General features: G+C 46.7%; 2 protein-coding genes across 3 annotated transcripts; one reads left to right on the plus strand and one right to left on the minus strand.

Annotated features, from left to right (window-relative positions):
- Nucleotides 1-252: 252 nt before the first annotated feature.
- On the minus strand, nucleotides 253-15480 carry LOC108927867 (ADP-ribosylation factor-like protein 13B). Of its 2 annotated transcripts, XM_018741479.2 has the most exons (10): nucleotides 15411-15480; nucleotides 15103-15173; nucleotides 14486-14735; nucleotides 7226-7331; nucleotides 6914-7086; nucleotides 5752-5866; nucleotides 4558-4732; nucleotides 3839-3946; nucleotides 3124-3193; nucleotides 253-966 (listed from the first exon to the last, which is right to left on the minus strand). In XM_018741479.2, coding segments are annotated over exons 1-10 (1119 nt in total). In that variant the 5' UTR covers nucleotides 15461-15480; the 3' UTR covers nucleotides 253-965. The 2 variants fall into 2 exon arrangements, with proteins under 2 accessions (XP_018596995.1, XP_018596988.1); XM_018741472.1 differs by lacking the exon at nucleotides 253-966 and having other exon boundaries at nucleotides 3062-3193.
- Nucleotides 8759-13977, plus strand: LOC108927879 (syntaxin-19-like). The gene is made up of 2 exons (XM_018741492.2): nucleotides 8759-8930; nucleotides 11588-13977. The coding sequence occupies exon 2, from the start codon at nucleotides 11709-11711 to the stop codon at nucleotides 12588-12590; it is 882 nt and encodes a 293-aa protein (XP_018597008.2). The 5' UTR covers nucleotides 8759-8930; nucleotides 11588-11708; the 3' UTR covers nucleotides 12591-13977.
- Nucleotides 15481-18709: the final 3229 nt, after the last annotated feature.

The raw sequence follows: 18709 nt of genomic DNA on the forward strand, positions 1-18709 counted from the left end.
CCACACACAAACACACCTTATTCACCAAGGTAACTTACATTGCTAGATACGCTACTTACACTGGGTCACGCATACATCCGTGGAACACACTCTCTCGATCTCTCGCACACGCACGCCAAACCTGAACAGCATGTCTTTGGACTGTGGGAGGAAACCAGAGCACCCGAAGGAAACCCCACACAGACATGGGGAGAACATGCAAACTCCACACAGACTGAGCAGGAATCAAACCCACATTCTCTCGCACCACCACCCAGGTGCTGTGTGACAGCAGCACCTACTTCCTGTGTCACCCATATTTAAGTTGTTAGTTTTGTACCTGTTTGAAGTAATTTAATTACTCTGTTATTCATGTGTCACTCCTCCACCATACAGTATGTGTGCTGCTGTAGCAGCAGGCAGCTTCTTTCAGATCAACAATATATTAATCCATAATAAATAGCTTCTTTTTCTAGAAGAATACTGAAATAACTGAGTTATATACAGCTGACTCATTCACAGATTTGACATAATCCATAAATGCACTTCCTACAGTACATTCCCTTTTGCCCATGTATTCAATTCTCTTAAAGGGCATAACATTACTTTCATACCTGTCTTTATGAAGAGATGAAGACAAAAGTTACACATTACAATTCTATGAAGTAGACATGAGTTTAAGGTTCTCACTTCAATCAAAGAACTTGTAAGAAATTGTTTTAGTTTGTGTTGTCAAAGTTTACCAGAAAACCATGTATAACAGTAGAGGTTTGATTCATCTGGGTTCTTCTTTAAAACCCACCTACAATTAAACTGTAGGTGTAGCCACAGCGTTAATCACACCAGTTTACACCACTCACGGGAAAAAAAAAAGTTACGGGAAAAGAGCAGTGAAGAGCGTGAACTTCAGGAATTGGGTGCCAACCTCAGACACACCACAAGTGACACCATCATGTCTCTGCCCAAAGGTGAGGAGATGGAGGAAATCTGCAAAGTTGAGAAGAAAAACATGTTAGCAACACCCTTTTCTTTTTAGGAAAAAAAAAGAAAAGCAAGAAATCTTCAGTGCAAGAGCTCGCATCACAAAGGCACAGTCGGTCACAGATCACCTGCTCTAGCTTCCATCTATAAACGTTCAAGATACACAGGACAAGAGATTGCACCCCATGCATATATTACAATGACTGTAGACGCAGACCCAGTCCAACCAACACCACCATGAAGCCACAGAGAACAACATCCAACACATATCTCCCTGTTGGAAGACCAAGAAGCTTAACTTTCCTCCCTAACAAACACAACCACAGGCTACCGACACGGTTTTTCATTGAGGTTGTCAAGTGGGCACCTTCCTTCGTTGGCATTTCGTTGAATTAGGCCCGGGACACCGCCGAAAGACTCAACAGTGCAGTCTGGTGTCCCAAATCCACCCAGTAGATGCCCTTCAAGCTCAACAAATACCATAACTCCACACACTCAACTACCCCCATTAAACCACAGCTCCATACACACCTGGGCACACTCCACCACAGCTTACCTGCATACAAGTGCACCACTCCACAAACTTAAACTACCCTAATTCCTCTGTTATTTGTAACTCTGTTATTTGCCACATCTCCTTAATTACCACCAGCTGCCTCCCATTACTAGCCACCTGCCACTAATTTTACCACCACCACACACCTCCTTCCTACCTGAAACCCCAACTACACCGCTCTCTTCTCAACCCTAACCCACTGACTCGCCTTCTCAGCAGTCTGAGACGGCTCCTTCACCGCCACCCTTACCAAGTGGCCTCTAATATAAAACTCCCCCAACAATGACGTAGCTGATTTAGCCACAAACCCCCTAACACCTACCTCTACTGCTCTCACCTGAGCCCGCCACCCACGGTCTCTTGCCTCTGCCACCGGATCCACATACTTCAACAATTTCTGCCCATATGCCTCCCCAACAGGATCTTCAAACAGCACTATTAACTGTACAAAATACACGAGCCAATCACACTCCGAGTGCAACAAAGGGTTAAATCACCATCACAGATGTGATACGTGGACTAATAACATAACTGATCAACTGGCCAGCTAACAGGTCACGCACAGTCTGAAACCGCTTGTCCCACACGGGGTCGCGGAGAGCCGGAGCCTAACTCGGCAACACAGGGCGAAGGGCTGGAGGGGGAGGGGACGCACCCGGGACAGGACGCCAGTCCATCACAAGGCACCGTAAGCGGGACTCGAACCCCAGACCCACCGGAGAGCAGAACCCAGTCCAACCCACTGCACTACTGTGCCCCCCTATATTTGTAAACTACTATAAGTAATTTTTTATTTCAACCTGTTTGTGTGTGTGTTGCACCAAACAAAAACCTGACCTGTACGGATAATAATGGCACCTCTGTGTTCCTCTTAGAACTGAGCTACATGGATATTCAAAAAAATGTGAAAAGTAAACAGACATTCGAAATCCAAGATAGTTCCGAATTCATCCCAGATTTGAGATGGTGCTCAGTAGAAGAAGAGAAGAGATATCCTATTGATTTCTTCACAATCACTCATTTGGCTCATGCTTTTCCCCAAAACAGCTTTCAATGTTAAACTACTGATAATTATTCTAAGGAGGATTCCTCTCCTGGAGGAATTTAGGGTTAGACCTTTGTTCCAGGGTGTAGTAGCCAGAGTCTGAACCTGTGAGCTTTGGGTCAAAAAGCAGCAGCTCTAACCACTACACTACCCGCACTCTAACATCCTAGTAAAACAGGTTGAGAGATTCCAGGTTCCCCTAGAAACCTTCTCGATGAAAACAGAGGTAGAGGTATCCACACACACCGAAACCACTTATCCCAAGTGGGATCACGGCGAGCCAGAGCCTAACCCGGCAACACAGGGCATAAGGGGACACACCCGGGACGGGACGCCCGTCCGTCATAAGGCACCCCAAGAGGTACTCAAACCCCCAACCCGCTAGAGAGCAGGACTCAGCCGAATCCGCTGCGCCACTGCACCTCCTTGGAGGTATTCATTATGGATTAAAAAATGGGATTGTACTACACATCAAGACAGTGAGAAGACAGAGCTGTGGCACAACAAGGAGAAAAAGAGAGAGAAGCATCACACCAAGACTGCAGCTTGCACATATGTTTACCAGAAGGTCCTGTACATCCGCATGAAGCCGTGCTCTGGAAGTCTGTCGAATGCAGGAACAGCCCATGAAACTAAAACAAGAAAAACACAAAGTAAACATTTTCGGAGTTAATCGCTGGGTAAATAACACATGCCCGATGGTTATCGGTGTGCAGCACAGCAGGTAGCGCTGGTGCCTCTACATTTATTTGTTTAGCAGATGCTTTTCTCCAAAGCAACTTCCAATGAACTCTATGTAGCCTTATCAGCCCACACACCTTATTCACCAAGGTTATTTACACTGCTAGATACACTACTTACAGAGGGTCACTCATCCATACATCAACAGAACACACTCTCTGTCACTCACACCCTATGGGTGAACCTCAACAGCATGTCTTTGGAGTGTGGGAGGAAACCAGAGCAAACCCACACAGACACAGGGAGAACATACAGACTCCGCACAGACTGAGCAGGGATCAAACCCATGTCTTCTAACACCACCCAGGCGCTGTGAGACAGCAGCACTACTTGCTGTGCCACCGTGCTGCTCTAAATTACCCACAGGCACCAGTGCCACCCTCTGAGCCACTTTGCCACAGCTAAATAATAATTCACAATCATTGTATGTCGTGCTGGGAAAAAAGTCTCCTAATTTAATAAAATGTTAGATAAGTCAGCAGTTTCTGAAGGCTTCTGAGTTTCTTCTCCTCGGACCCCTGACTCATCATCCTTACCTGGGTGCAGGTTGGGACTGTCCGCTCCCCCCACGTCGGGTCTCAGGGGGTCCACTCGGTTATTCCTCTTCAGGCAAAATACCTTCTTCTTCTTTCTGACGCGAGAGGCTGAAGAAGGAGGAGCGAAGCAAAGCAAAAAAAAAAAAGAAAAACAAGATGGTTGGTGGCCAGTATTCCAGCTCACAGAACAAACCAGGAGTCAAACGTTTCACCAGACTTGATAGAAACGGACATTTTAAAGAATTCAGTGGACGAGTTCGATGAGGAAACGAGGCGCCGTGTCTTCACAGCTCTTGGGCAGCAGGTCTCAGAGATGTAGGACACTTGTGTGTTGCTTTGCTTTCACTCTTCTGTGAAGTTCATCCCACACAGGTGTTACCCAGGTTTGCCCAGGTGTACTCAAACTTCTGACTGGTACTGTAAACAGCAGGGTCCCTGTACTTCCATAAAACATGGGGTATATATGTGGAGTTTTTCTACAGCTAGTGGAGATAGGGGGTGGGGTGGGGTGGGGTGGGCTGGTGGGGGGGTGAGCTCAGGTGCGGCACAGTTAAGATCAGGGTGTTTATTAGCAGAATTAAAACATTATCCTTTCAGGAAGTAATGACCCAGGCAAAAATTATAGCCGGAAGCCCATTGAGAAATTTACAAATGTGGTTAAATTTTCCAGTTTTTGGACTGAAAACAATGAACCAGTAGGTTACGGGATTGAGATCCACCTGATTCAGGGCTCTCTGGGCTCCCCATGTGCTCCACCCGTTCTCGCTGGCACTGCTGAAGGAGCGTTTCGCCGTATGTGCTGAACACCGACTCGCCGTCCCCCTCCCCGGGGGTCCCCTGCCTTCTGGCGCCGCCCTCCTGGCCATTGTGCTGCCTCATCAGCTTCCCCTCATTCTGCGGGACACCCAGCTGTAAGGTGAGCAGTGCCCTCTAAAATATCCAAAAATTGTGCGTTTCAACGTAGCATCTGATCCGAACGCACAAATACTGTATCGATGCGCATAATAAGGAGAGCAGGTGACACAACATCCTGTAGGGGAACTCTGCTGTTGTAACCTGTTATTCGAATGTTCAGCACGACTCTGTCAGTTTGCATCTTCGAAACATTCATGTAGATTTATTCACTTATCTCACACCTGTTTGTCTAAGTTCAATATTATTTTAACACTAAACAACTCATGACAATATTTAGGGCGGTACAGCGGAACAATGAGTAACACTGCTGTCTCACAGCACCTGGGTGGTGTGAGAGAACGTGGGTTCGATCCCTGCTCAGTCTGTGTGGAGTCTGCATGTTCTCCCTGTGCCTGCGTGGGTTTTCTCCGGGTGCTCTGGTTTCCTCCCACAGTCAAAAGATATGCTGTTCAGGTTCCCCCATAGTGTGTGAGTGACAGAGAGTGTGCGTGTGTGTTCCACTAAGGTATGGATGAGTGACCCATTCTAAGTAGTGTATTTAGCAGTGTAAGTCACCACGGTGAATAAGGTGTGTGGGCTGATAACACTACATAGAGTTCATTGGAAGTTGCTTTGGAGAAAAGTGTCTGCTAAATGGATACATGTAAATATACAGAGCAGGACTATTGTCCTTTAACAGGGAGGGCACTGGTCAACGGTGTGACAGCGGTGGGATTAAAACCCGGATCCTTTGACCGGCAGGCGAGAGCTCAAGCCACTGCATCCACCTTATGACTAAATACCTTGAATTTTTGCATAATCAATGTTTTTTTTTTTTTCATTAAAGTCTGCTACACTGGCAGACTTTGTTGGCTCTTTCCATTTCTGACCTTTGCTCTCTTCAGGAGTAATTTATGGTCTCAGTGGGTCCTGCACTGTAGGAACCCGCATTGTGATCTGAGCGAGCTCGAACCCGCACAAGTCAATTATACACATGACAGTGCAAGCGCTTCTCTTGCCTCTGTGACGACGCTGCGAACAGGCCCGAAGGGGCCCGCCCAGAGTCCGTCATCCATGTCCTCTTCCTGTGGCGGGCCTCCTTCTCGCAACGCTTCCTCCCCCGTCCCCGTACGGCTGGGAGAGAGGACACCGAGTGAGTCAGCAGCTCTCCGTAGCCGCAGAAAGAAAAATAACATGGTCCACCTGGGAAATCTCAGCCAGTATCTAAGCGACATGTTCCGTTTATTCCCTTAACTATGATCGTCTCACACACACTGATCACTAGAAATACTGAAACACGATGACAAAACTCAACACAGCACTATGACATTATACGATTATTACGTTATATTATTTTAGGTGTCCTGTATATGAAAAAGGGCGACACGGCAGGAAGTAGTGGTGCCTCACACCTCTTGGGCTGCGGGTTCAAATCCCGCTCAGTGTGTGTGGCATGCGCATGTTCTCCACCTTATTGTAAGGGTTTGCATGCATGTTCTCCCTGTGTCTGCGTGGGTTTCCTCTGGGTGCTCTGGTTTCCTCCCACAGTGCAAAGACATGCTGTTCAGGTTCCCCCGTAGTATGTGAGTGAGAGAGAGAGAGTGTGTGTATTCCACTGATGTATGGATGAGTGACCCAGTGTAAGCAGTGTATCTAGCAGTGTAAGTCACTGCGGTGAATAAGGTGTGTGGGCTGACAGTAACACTTGACAGAGTTCATTGGAAGTGGCTTTGGACAAAAGCGTCTAACAAATAAATAAATGTAACCATGTGTGAGAGAGTGAGTGTTAATCAATGTGCTTGATTGCCCTGCGATGGTCCCCCTACTCCAGCTTCACTCACTATGCTTCCAGGATAGGTTCAGGACCACGGTGACCCTGCTCTGGATAAGCAGCTAATGAGGATGTCTGGATGGGTGTGAAAAACATGACTTGACTCATATCTTTTGTGATAAGTGTTCCTTTTCAGTGGAGCACCGAGTAAAACTCACCAGCAGACATCTTTAATACCGCATCAAATATAACAAGAAAATGCATTTATCTCCAGCGGTGGCTGCGAGGCTGTGTTTGCTGCGGATGGGAGCCAAGTTCTCACGTGCTCCTCTACCCCAGTGACAGCGGCTCCTCTTACCGAGCTTCTCCATCACCCCGATGCCATCCGACTGCGCCTAGTTCCCCCTCACCCGTCCTTGCAGAGCTCTCGCTCCTCGTGGGCCCTCTGCCTCTCCGTGTCCCTACGCACGCGCTCTCGGATGGCCTCGTAGTCCTCGCCGATGCTTCTCAGGAGCCAGTTGAGCCCGTTCTCGATGGGCCCGTCCGCCTTCTTCCCGCACGACGCGACGGCGCTGCACGGCTCCTGGGATGTCGGCGGCGAGACAAGCGACGCGCAAACATCGTCCCGGCACGTTCTCGAAGGAGCCGGCTCGCAAGGCATCAGCGTGGTAAAATTTACACTGCGCGGCCAGGTTAATGCTGCTGAGGAGCACTGCACTCACAACTTGACAGGGACATTGATTTCTGTTGACAAGCTTCTCCAAAGACAGATGCTCTATAATTTCCCCCACAGCCAGGGCTCCCTCATGGTCCTGTTTGTTGGCCAACCTAAGAGCACAAAGACAGATAAAAAAGATGTTATATTTCAAAATGATGTGTTTCACCCTGCATTTTATCACGGGAAAACTCAACAAACACTCTGCGGATCCTTATTTCACTACGATGCTCGCATTCCAGTTGTGATGCAAAGTCCGTGAAGACACTTGAGCTGTAAGGGTTCTATAATATTACATTTAATGCAAGAGATTTGTCAGCAATTCCACCCCAGTGATTCACAACAGATTATTATTTATCATTCAACTTTCCATTTGTGTTTCTCCAAAGCAGCTGGAAATGGCAGGCCTGCAGAGGTCTACTCATTTGAATACCTGAGTATCTTTCACAGCATCAGCTTGCAGCAAGTGCCCTGGATCGTTTACATTTATTTATTTATTTGGCAGACGCTTTTCTCCAAAGCAACTTCCAATGAACTCTATGTAGTGTTCCCAGCCCACACACCTAATTTACCATGGTGACATACACTGCTAGATACACTACTTACACTGGGTCACTCATCCATACATCAGTGGAACACACTCTCATGGTCACTCACACACTATGGGTGAACCTAAACAGCATGTCTTTGCACTGTGGGAGGAAACCAGAGCACCCGGAAGAAACCCATGCAGATTGAACTCACATTCTCTTGCACCACCCAGGTGCTGTGAGACAGCAACGCCACTCGCTGTGCCACCCCACAAGGTACCAGAGCAGGAACAGTGATTTGAACCCGGGTCCTTTGACTGCAACCCTACACATCTGACCGCTGCAGCGCCTGTTATTCACATATATGTGCACAGGCCACTGTCCGCTGTTGACATAATTGAGTGAAGACAGAAGTGTGTTTTACAAAGATAAGGAATAAAGTAAATGAAATCATTTCAGTTAATAATTAATTCCACGAGAGGTCTGAAAGCGCCCATGACGGACGACTGATCCGAACCGTTTAGCTGGCTTTGACAGCTTTTACATTTTTTGAACGCAAAACTTGAACACTGGTCACGTCAGGCCAAATGCGATGAATAGAAAAGGCTGTTTTCGCTCCCTCCGACTGACCGCTTCATTAAAACTTCAAAAAGGCGCCTGGTCCCCTGAGCCGCCGCTCTTTAATCCTCGCGCCCCTGGAAGTTTCCAGGAATTCCGGCGCTTGTCCCAAACAATCCGTCATCCCCGCTTCGGCATGCGGGGCCCCGACCCGGAGCCCGGGAACAAAAGCGATGCAGGAGCGAACAGCGTGTGTGCTCCCCCCCTCCAAGCCCAGCCAGTTGATTTAGCCGTGTCACCCTGGAGTGTCCGGATAGCATAATGAGGTTCAACACCCATTGGCTGGACAGTGTTTCCTCTGTGACGGGGGCGTGGTTTGCAACTGGCAGGACAAGATTTCCCAAGGGCCTCGGCTGTTCTCCACCGAGGAGGTGCTGGGAGCAGTTCAGAGATGGAAAAATAACTCCAACTGGTCGTCCGCATTCGCCGGCGGGGATTTTTCCGGAACGGCCTGCAGAGGTATCCGCTGAGGATCTCTACTCCATGAGTGGGATCAAGCGGAAGATGAAACCCGTCCACAGGTCTCCGCGACCTTGAAGTTCAGGAATGTCTGATTTCAAGAAGGTAAACCGTTTGCTTATCCTTGAATAACTTCTGTCACAATAAATCTGTGTGCACTTATTTTGAATATATTACATATTTATACACTAAAGATAAAATGTATAGCAGAATAATGTAGTTACTAAGTGAGGCCAAAGATTAACGTAATTTGTGTTAGGCAATATTTGCACAGTGTAACATAAGCCGAAACTGAAGCAACACAATGAAGAACACTTTTATTATACTGTTGACAGAAGAATAGGTGGAGATGAATAAAGATAACAGGGTGTGAACAGAGCTACTTTTGCTCTACTTTTACAGCAGGCTTGACTTATAGTGCTTTTATAATACATTCTCAACATTTTGCGTTCTGGGAAAAACAAGTTTGCTTATTTATTGTACTTGAATTTTATTCATTTATATTCATGCATCTATACTTAAAGCAATTAGTGAGTAGTAGGAAGACACAATAAGGTGGTTCAACGGTACAGGTGGGGGGAAAAATTAATAAAATGGTTCGACTGCTATAATTTCAAAGTCAGGATATGGGCAAATACGCAGCAGATCAGCACTCGGGTGATATTTAAGTGAAAATGACAATAAACATTCATATGGAGATGTGACCATACCTTAGGGCTCATGAACCGAAACAACGAGACGGAAAATTGACGAGACTGAAAATGAACATGGGAAGCGTGTCGGCCTTTTAGGTTCTGGGTTCGCTCAGCTGATCCACACCCATAAAAACACTTGTGCAGGTCCCTAATCAAATATCCCTGTTGGGGGTCCACTACAGCCTTAGCGAGCCCACCAGGGCCTCTCTTACCAAGCGCTTTGGCTCTCAGGAAACAATGGGTGCACTTATATCAATAAGCTCTCCCTGCTAAGCTGATTGAGAGAGACCTGCATGCAGTTCACACACTGGCATTTCTGGGGTTTTTTTCTTTTCTTTTTTTTTCAATTTGGAACCCATCCAGTAGCTGTATACATGCTGCACTCCCTCCATTCTCCCAGGTTATATCAACGTAACTTTTTCCAAAAACATGCTATGGAAAGTATGCATGGGAATTATTTTAAAAAAAAAACAACAACAACAAAGCAATTGCTTTATTGTTATAAACTGAACTGATGCTGTGGTCAACAAGGTAGAGACAAGACAAAGTGCTGGAATGACACCCTACTGCCAAATAACACTGCAAAAAATATCACCTCTGTGTCTGTTAAATGGAACTCCAACAAATTGGGCCTAGAGGGTAAACTGCATGCGCAAACATGTCAAATACTGCACACACACACACACACACACACACACACACACACACACACACACACACACACACACACACACTGCCTGAAACCGCTTGTCCTGAGCAGAGTTGTAATGAACCGGAGCCCAAGCCGGCAACATGGAGCACAAGGCTGGAGGGGGAGGGGACACACCTAGGATGGGATGCCAGCCCGCCGCAGGGCACCCCAAGCAGGACTCGAGCCCCAGAGCCACCACACAGCAGGACCTGGCCAAACCCTCTGTGTCCCCACACAACGCCCCCCCCCCCCCCCCCCCCCCCCAGCAAATACCGCAAATGAAGGGTAAAACAATGTGCATCTCATGGACAACTATAAAGTTTGATAAAGTCTGATGTCAAACAGGGTCCTCAACAGAATCCACCAGAATGAGGATTAGAATTGTTCAAGAAAAACACATGAAAATGAAAAGTGGACATTAAAGAGGAGGAACAGAAAAAAAAAAAAAGGACTTTGAAACTGCAGGAGACTTTTAGGGATGACATGGAGCTACGAGGAAAACAGATGGATGGTGAACCAAATCAGACCAGACCGCTTATCGGAAGCACAAAGAGCAGAGTGAGGATTGATGCTTGGAAAGGCTGGAGGAACAAGAGGACGCCTGGGAACCAGATGGATGGACTCAATCACAGTGGCAAAGAACACACCTTTTTCAACCCTAAGGACACAAATGGAGGAGAGAACTTTCTGAAGATGCTCCACGTATGTGGTCACCAGGAGCGGACATCAGCTCGACGGCCCTCAGCAACAACAATCAGGTCTGAAAACTGATTCTGTAGAAACATCTGCAAGTCAGACTGGATCTGAAAGCAAAATATGCTTCTTCCTCCAAGGCTGTCCCTGAGACAGAAAAGGAACTACCTTGAAAGAACGACTACTGCTGCACAATGTAAACGATATTCAGACTGGGGGTGGGGGGGACACGTCTTCTGTTATACCGAACGCTCAGGCTGACAATGACGCATAACCTTCACGTGTTGCACTCAGCATTTTGTAAAGTAAAAACAAACAGAAAAAGAACAACAAACACTTTCCTCAAGGGCAAATCGTGGCCAACTTGCTTTTTCGTGAACAAACTGGAAAGGTGAAAAAAAAAAAAAAAAAAAAAAAATATATTAGTGCTCGGGGAGCACTGGGTTCAGCTTGGAGCACCTTCTACTTCCCTTTTGCTGGCGAGGTGGTTTTCCACACTCAATGTTGTCATTTTACACCGGCACACCAAAGTACATATTTACACTTGACCCCGTCATGTTGCCTTCGGCAGGAATCGAACGTCATCGTGTTTAGTAAGGGCAGTGAGTGCAGCAACTGTACGACATCTGTGTTTGGGTCTCAGAGCTTCCTTCCTGTTTAACCCTGCCTTTCCTTCATTTCAGGTGGCGGGACTCCGGCGACCATGCTTCATTCATAGCAGCATCTTTCTTTCATAATAAATGGCAGAATCGTAGCAACGGTGGTTCTCTAAGTTTCGAAAGGTCTCCTTGGTCATCCACCATCATGAGGGATCGCTTGGAGGAGCTGCGGCAAAGGATGAAGGAGGCCAGCGAGGAGGACGAAGACGGTCCTTCCTCGGGAGAGGGGGACAGCGTGCCGGTGGTTCCCCAGGCTGTGGTCTTTGAGCCGGAGCCGGTCCTGGAGAACTTTCTTGACCAGGTGCAGCACATCCGCGAGAGCATTAATGAACTGGAAACCGAGGTGAAGAAGTTCAGCCAGCAGCAGAAGAGCTTGGTGGCGGCCATGCGGCGCTTCAGCGTCATGAAGAAGGAGAGCAGCATCACGCGAGACATTAAGCTGCAGGCCGAGAGCATCCACAAGAGGCTGGAGGACCTGTCCCGGCGGGTGAAGAGCGCCGAGGCGGAGAGCGGCCCACCCGCCGCCTTCACACGCATCCAACGCGCACAGCACACCGCCCTCTTCCGCCACTTCCAGGCCGTCATGCGCGAGTACAACGGCTCCCTGATCACCAAGCAGGACAAGTGCAAGCAGTTCATCATCCGCCAGCTAGAGGTGTCGGGCCGGGAGGTGTCTGAAGAGGAGGTGGACGAGATGGTGGCGCAGGGCAGGTGGGAGGTCTTCAACGAGAACATCCTGCACGAGGCGAACATCACGCGCGCGCAGCTGTCCGAGATCGAGCAGCGGCACAAGGAGCTCGTCAGCCTGGAGAGCAACATGAGGGAGCTGCGGGACCTCTTCCTGGAGATCTACATGCTGGTAGAGGAGCAGGGAGAGTATATCGAGAACATCCAGGCCAACGTGCAGAAAACGCAGGACTACGTGTCGGTCTCCGGCGAGAAATTCAAAATGGCGGTCAAATACAAGAAGAAGAACCCTCTCAGGAAAATATTCTGCTGCTGCTGTCCCTGCAAGGTCTGCAAGTAGCAATGCAAACCGCTTTTTGTTCCTCCACCCAGACATTCATCCTCTCCAACTCAAAGCCAGAGTTTGGCAGGCGGGGTTGGAGCAGAGGGTTCAAATTCAGCTCATAGCGACCACTCACATGGTGAGGGAGGGTGCAAAAGCGATGTACCGTTGACTTCTGAACATGTCTCTGGACTGCAGACATGGGAAGAACATGCAAACTCCACAGATGCCGAGATGGAATCGAAGCTACGGCTGAATGCTACCGAAGCGCGGCGAAGCACCGGGGTTCGTCATGGCGACACCGAGGCCATCTTGTTGCCCACAAAATCTGTCTGGATGCTGATGGTGACCTCCACGCACTCATGCGATGATGGTCCCTTCCAAGGTCCTTGCTTTTCACACCATGAGTCACGGGGCATCACAGAGGACACCTGAAGTGCTGATTTCTGGAGTGACCCAGACGTGCCCACCGGCGACCGACAATCATGGAATCATTCATTCATCAGTAAAACACTGCCAGCAGGCACCGCAGCTCGGGGCCTCGCGCTCACGCTGACAAACGGCACAACCGAGACTGGACACCTTGATCTCTGCTGGACCCGTTTGGGAAACTGCTTCTCGACCCTGGATGTTGCGAGTGGATACGGACCACGAAAGCCGCAATAACGAACGAGCAGAAACGCTCAACGCGTTTCCGGTTCCCAGGCAGAACTGGCGAGACAGGGATCTGTATCCGACGACCACTTGAACGCAAAGCACTTTAAAATGTGGCTGGATGTCTAAAACTAAAGACGGACAGAAACGATACACTCCGCTGAAGTGCTGCTGGCCACATAAATTATGACAGATACTCTTGTCAAAACAAGTTTTTTTCATTACTGAATTAAAAACACACAGCAGTCTTTAAGTGTGCGAAAAAAACGTTGTTATAGACACATCCGCTTAAAATTTTTATTAGTTACATAAACTGTGCTTTTCAGGTATCAGGTATTTAGTGTTATGTATAAAAGGTCGGGATATTTTTCAATAACTTACGTTTAATGTTGACAGATGTATTAAACTTTACTGCAGACCAGTAGCATAAATTAAATGTGCTCCGGATATACAGATCTTGAAAGAACCTTGTTGTACAAATGCACAATTTGAGAAAAATTATTTATATTCTCTTATTTATAGTACGCAGTATGTATGAAGTGTTAATGTTCACCTCATTATTATAGTGCCACATGTCAAGGAACTGATTTATTGTGTTTCACTCTACAGGTCTTGGGTGTGAACCTTCAGACCATATCGAATTTTCACGAACTGGGCAGGGCTGAGCATTGTATAAAAACTGGGAAAAGGAAAAGCTTGTATTTCAGTTCTAAGGAAATGTGTCTGTAGCAGGTGTGCGTGTGTGTGTGTGTGTGTGTGTGTGTGTGTGTGAGTAGGTGTGTGTGTGTGTGTGTGTGTGTTTATAAAAAACAAGACAGCAGGGTGGTCCTTCCTCATTTTTGGACCACTGGACTCTTTCTTTAAATAACAGTTTCCATTTTTTAAGTATTAAATTAAATGAAAAAGCATCTCATTGCTTTTTTTTTTATTTAATTCAAATCTCCTGCAGTTTTTTTTTTTTTTTACTATTTTGTCTATCCAAAACGGTAAACTATAAAACTGTTTTTTGTTTTGTTTTGGTTCTTCCTCTCCTAAAGCAACATTTATAGTTTTATAGTTTTTTTTTTTTTTAATTTTCAATTCTGCCTACTGGATAATAACTAATAAATTCTGATTATGTATTCCCTGCTGTTGTCCCCAGACACATAACGAGCAAGTTTTTTTTTTTTTTCTTTTTTTACAAAATCAGTTCAGTGCCTTCATTGTTACTCAACCTGCTTCACCTGGAACAAAGAAAATGTGCTGAGAAAGTGACTCACACAAGGACGGGCTTCCCAGAGACCCACGGATGTCGCAGCACTTCGGCGATGGTGGCCTTGGTCTCCTGGATGCGCCTGATGTCGCTGGAGTCCACGACGAACACGACGCCATGCGACTCCGGGTAGTACTTCTTCCAGATTCCTCGTATCCTTTCCCCGCCACCCAAGTCGAAGATGGTGACCTCAAATTTGTCCTGCTTCACGTCGACTTTGGAGAAGCCCACGGTGGGGAGCACCTTCTTTGTGATTTCTGCAGAGACAAAGAACTCTCGTTTTACTGAGCTCAGGTATTCTTTCGGGGACAAAAGAAAAACCGCTGACAGGCCCGAAGTTTAAGCGTAGCCATTTTTCTTTCATTTGTGACATTTTGAAATACATACTTTTCTATAAAAAAAAGCCGCAGAAGAACATCACATAAAACTGTAAAATCAAAAATACCAACAATAAACCTGGAAGGAGACAAAGCAGCCAACTGGGATCTTAAAAACACCCTCCGGAGCAGAGGTTTGCGCACACGTTCTACAGCACCGCGGGCACATTGTGTCTTTTACCACTTTTTATAGGGTACGACTCATTCGTTTCCATCTTCGAAACACTTCGGGCCGAAGGGAACTCACCTCCTTGAATCCCTTTCACCGTCGTGGTTTTACCGGCATTGTCCAGGCCCACCATGACCAGCGTCACCTTCCTGAAAAATAACCAAAGAAAGCAAACTGAAACAAATCGATTTCTGCAAAAGGACGTCAAATACAGTACAATGCAGCAGGAAGGGAACACACACCTATATACACACAACCTAAATGCCTGCCTGCCTCAGGGATATTAAGTGTACCGTCCAGTTGACTTCACTTCCATGTACGTTATTATTATTATTATTATTATTATTATTATTATTATTATTATTATTATAAGTGTGAGGACTCACCTGGCAGGCCCACGCCACCACTTGAACCATTCACCGCAGGTGGGCATCATCAGGCTGAAGGCTCCGTTCAGCGCAGAAAAAAGTATGTAATAGTAAAACTGTGTGTGTGTATATAAAATAGTAAAAGTGAGTGAAACGCTTTGATAATAAAACTCGTGCACTTTTTACAGTACAAAGTGCAGTGTAAATTCTGGTGTAACACCTGTGACCAGGTAAAGGTAGCAAGTCAAAGCACGATGGTGGAATCACACTGCGAACAGCCGAACCGAGCCGATCGGCGCAGCTTCTAGGACCAGGCAGACCCTGAATAAGTGGATGAACGTGTATAATAAATTTCATAAACGCGTAAAAACGACAGCATAAATGTTGAGAGAGAAACAAGGGACGTCCGTGCGATCGCGACACTCTCGGCCGTGACATCTGAGGGCATCCGAGCATCGCACCCGCTCGCGTTACCAGGGCCGATCGGCGCACCCGCTGTTTCCATGGTTCCCGGACGCCGAGCGCTCTGTTTCCCCCCCGCCGCTGCGTCGCGAGACGTCTGGCTCGAAACGCGCGATCGTCGGATACGCGGAAAGGCGCGGATTATCATTTCTTGTCGTCTAGAACTTTCCAGAAACAATTCCTGTCGCTCTCCAAAGAGGTATTTGAATATACTGTAATCTCAAGAACGTGCAGTTTGTTAATAATAATTTGTTTCAACAAATCTGTCAACAATACCCAGATTTTTTTTTTTTTTTTGTTTCTTTCATTAATTTCATATCGGATGAGTTGGGAGCGAAGCCGCCCAGAAATGTAAAAACGTAGAGAAAGGAACCTAAACGGAAATGTTTCAGAACCTCTTTTTCTCGGCATCAGCAGAAACGAGCAGAGCGGTAGGTGGCGCTCTTGTAAAATAATTTGTCCATCCATCTCGTGGCCCTATGAAATCATTTGGAGCAGCGTTCCAAAAATTGCCAAGAAGAACATTTGTTGTGAGATCTGTATTAGTTTTTTTTTTTTTTTTAATTTTTTTTATAAACTATAGCCCTTGTTATGTAAATTAAATTGACCACTGAGAGTAGCCAAGGCTGCACAACAATACATCAAACAACAGATTTAATTAATATAATATATTACTGCTTTTCTCTGCATGACTGCAAGTTCTCTGCATGTCTTCCTCTCAGCTTCTACATAAATCCTTGCAACATGTGACATAATAAGGCAGTATGGAATTAAGACTGAAATACACTGGAGCAGCATGTTCCCTTTGTGCGGTAATCATGCAACAGAAATGAAATCAAATGAAGTCGGCAGAAATACGATTCCGCTATAAACAGCATTTCATATATCCAGAAAGGATGATTACATGGCTATATGGCTTCTTAATACAGTTTACTCAGTGAAGTCAATTCTACTAATCTGGTTAGACGCAGCACGACTATATAGAAAACCTAAGTGCTCCGAGGACAGTTTCTGCAAACATAATCAAAAACGAAGACTTTAAATCATATTCCCTTCTGTGGGGCCAACATTATTGCTCTAATTTGTCTGCAGGATGTCTCTTCGCGTGTGCCGTGTCTGTGTGTGTTTGAGAGAGGTGGAGGAAAGAGGGGAGGAAAGGTAAGGTAAGGTAAGGTAAGGGTCAGCTGGTAGTTTAGTGGTTAGCACTGTTGCCTTTGCACCCAAAGGTTGGAGATTTGATTCTCACTTCCAGCTGTATTACCCTTCAACAGGGTACTTACCCTAATATTGCCCAGCTGTATAAATGGCTGAAAAACTGGAAATGTCTGTGGGTGGCCCAGAGAGTAGTTCTGCTGTCTCGCAGCACCGGAGTGGCACAAGAGAACATGGGTTCGAGCCCTGCTCAGTCTGTGTGGAGTTTGCATGTTCACCCCATGTCTGTGTGGGTTTCCTCCAGGTGCTCTGGTTTCCTCCCACAGTCCAAAGACATGTTGTTCGGGTTCACCCATAGTGTGTAACAGAGAGAGAGTGTTCCACTCATGTATGGATGAGTGACCCAGTGTACGTAGTGTATCTAGCAGTGTAAGTCACCGCGGTGAATAAGGTGTGTGGGCTGATAACACTACATAGAGTTCATTGGAAGGTGCTTTGGAGAAAAGTGTCTGCTAAGTAAATGTAAGGAGTGTGGACACCAGCAAGTTGTGAACCTCTGCTGCTCCTCACACAAAAACAGAGGGCAGGGCAGGATGGCTGGAGAAGTGGAGCAGGCAGGTCTGTGGTTACCCACGAATGAACAAAAACTACCCGTAATCATGAAGGTTGGCTGTTTTCGTAAATACAATTTATGCTGCATTATTTTAGAAGCTTGCCGAATAAGGTGTTGCTGCGAGTGGACAAATGGATGCTCTGCATTAAACGTTATTTAAAATATGCATTTCATAGCAAATTTGCAGTAATGCATGACAAATAACCAAAGCAAACTGGAAAAATTGCACACGACAAGAACACTCCTCAGAAAGTCTGCCAGGAGACTTGAAAACGAGCGGAAAAATGATGGAACATATCCATATATCTGGTGTGATCCCTTGTCCAGAGACGATACCGGTCATCAGATTCCACAGTTTCCAGTCATACCCTCCCCTCTGTGACTGGGACAACTGGTTTCCTTCAATAGCAGCGCTGCTGCTGATGCTTTTGCCATTTCTCAAAGTGCCAGATCGGTACTTTTGATGCGGTGCGGCCGAAACAAGGGCAGCGTTTCCCACTGCTCCATGAAACACACACACACACACACGCCCGCATAATGGGAAATTCTTTTTGTCCCCGTTTTACAGTCTCTCAGACAGTGTGGTTTACCGTGAACGGGGGGGGATCCGCGTCAGCCTTGTGGCTGCGGAAGGCCCATGTTTTTCACATTCTCATTTATGTAGTTAGTCTTGGTCCTCATTAGGCGAACGAGGCCCTTGGGGGTGGACTTTACACAGTGCGAGCGCAGGCCGTCCCATTAATGGGAGGCTGGGGCTTAACCTGTGACTCAGTTTGTAGAAGTCGTCCGGTCAATCGCTTTTCCAGTTTCCCGTTAGGTTAAGGGTGCCCTCTGTGAGCACAGCGCAAATTACATTTACATTCATTCATGTAGCTCACGGTTTTTCTCCAAAGCGACTTACAGCGATTTACCCATTTTTACAGCTGGGTAGTTTTTACTGTATCAATTCAGGCAAAGTACTTGCGCAAGGGTACTACAGCAGGGGGATGGGATTCAAACCTGGGTCCTCGAGTCCAAAGGCGGCAGCTCTGACTGCTATACCACCTGCTGCCCAGAAATTCGTGTCATATCAGTCCAGAAAGCGAGAATT

This window comes from Scleropages formosus, chromosome 12, assembly GCF_900964775.1.
Source record: "Scleropages formosus chromosome 12, fSclFor1.1, whole genome shotgun sequence".
NCBI classification, from domain to species: domain Eukaryota; kingdom Metazoa; phylum Chordata; class Actinopteri; order Osteoglossiformes; family Osteoglossidae; genus Scleropages; species Scleropages formosus.

Excerpts from the sequence above, each read along its gene's own strand:
- LOC108927867 (XM_018741472.1), bottom strand. The coding sequence starts at position 15,460 with ATGATGCCCACCTGCGGTGAATGGTTCAAGTGGTGGCGTGGGCCTGCC. Across the intron at positions 4,733-5,751 it reads TTCGCAGCGTCGTCACAGAG|AATGAGGGGAAGCTGATGAG; the intron begins GCAAGAGAAGCG and ends GGTGTCCCGCAG. Across the intron at positions 3,194-3,838 it reads CAGTCCCAACCTGCACCCAG|TTTCATGGGCTGTTCCTGCA; the intron begins GTAAGGATGATG and ends TTCTTGTTTTAG.
- LOC108927879 (XM_018741492.2), top strand. The coding sequence starts at position 11,709 with ATGAGGGATCGCTTGGAGGAGCTGCGGCAAAGGATGAAGGAGGCCAGC.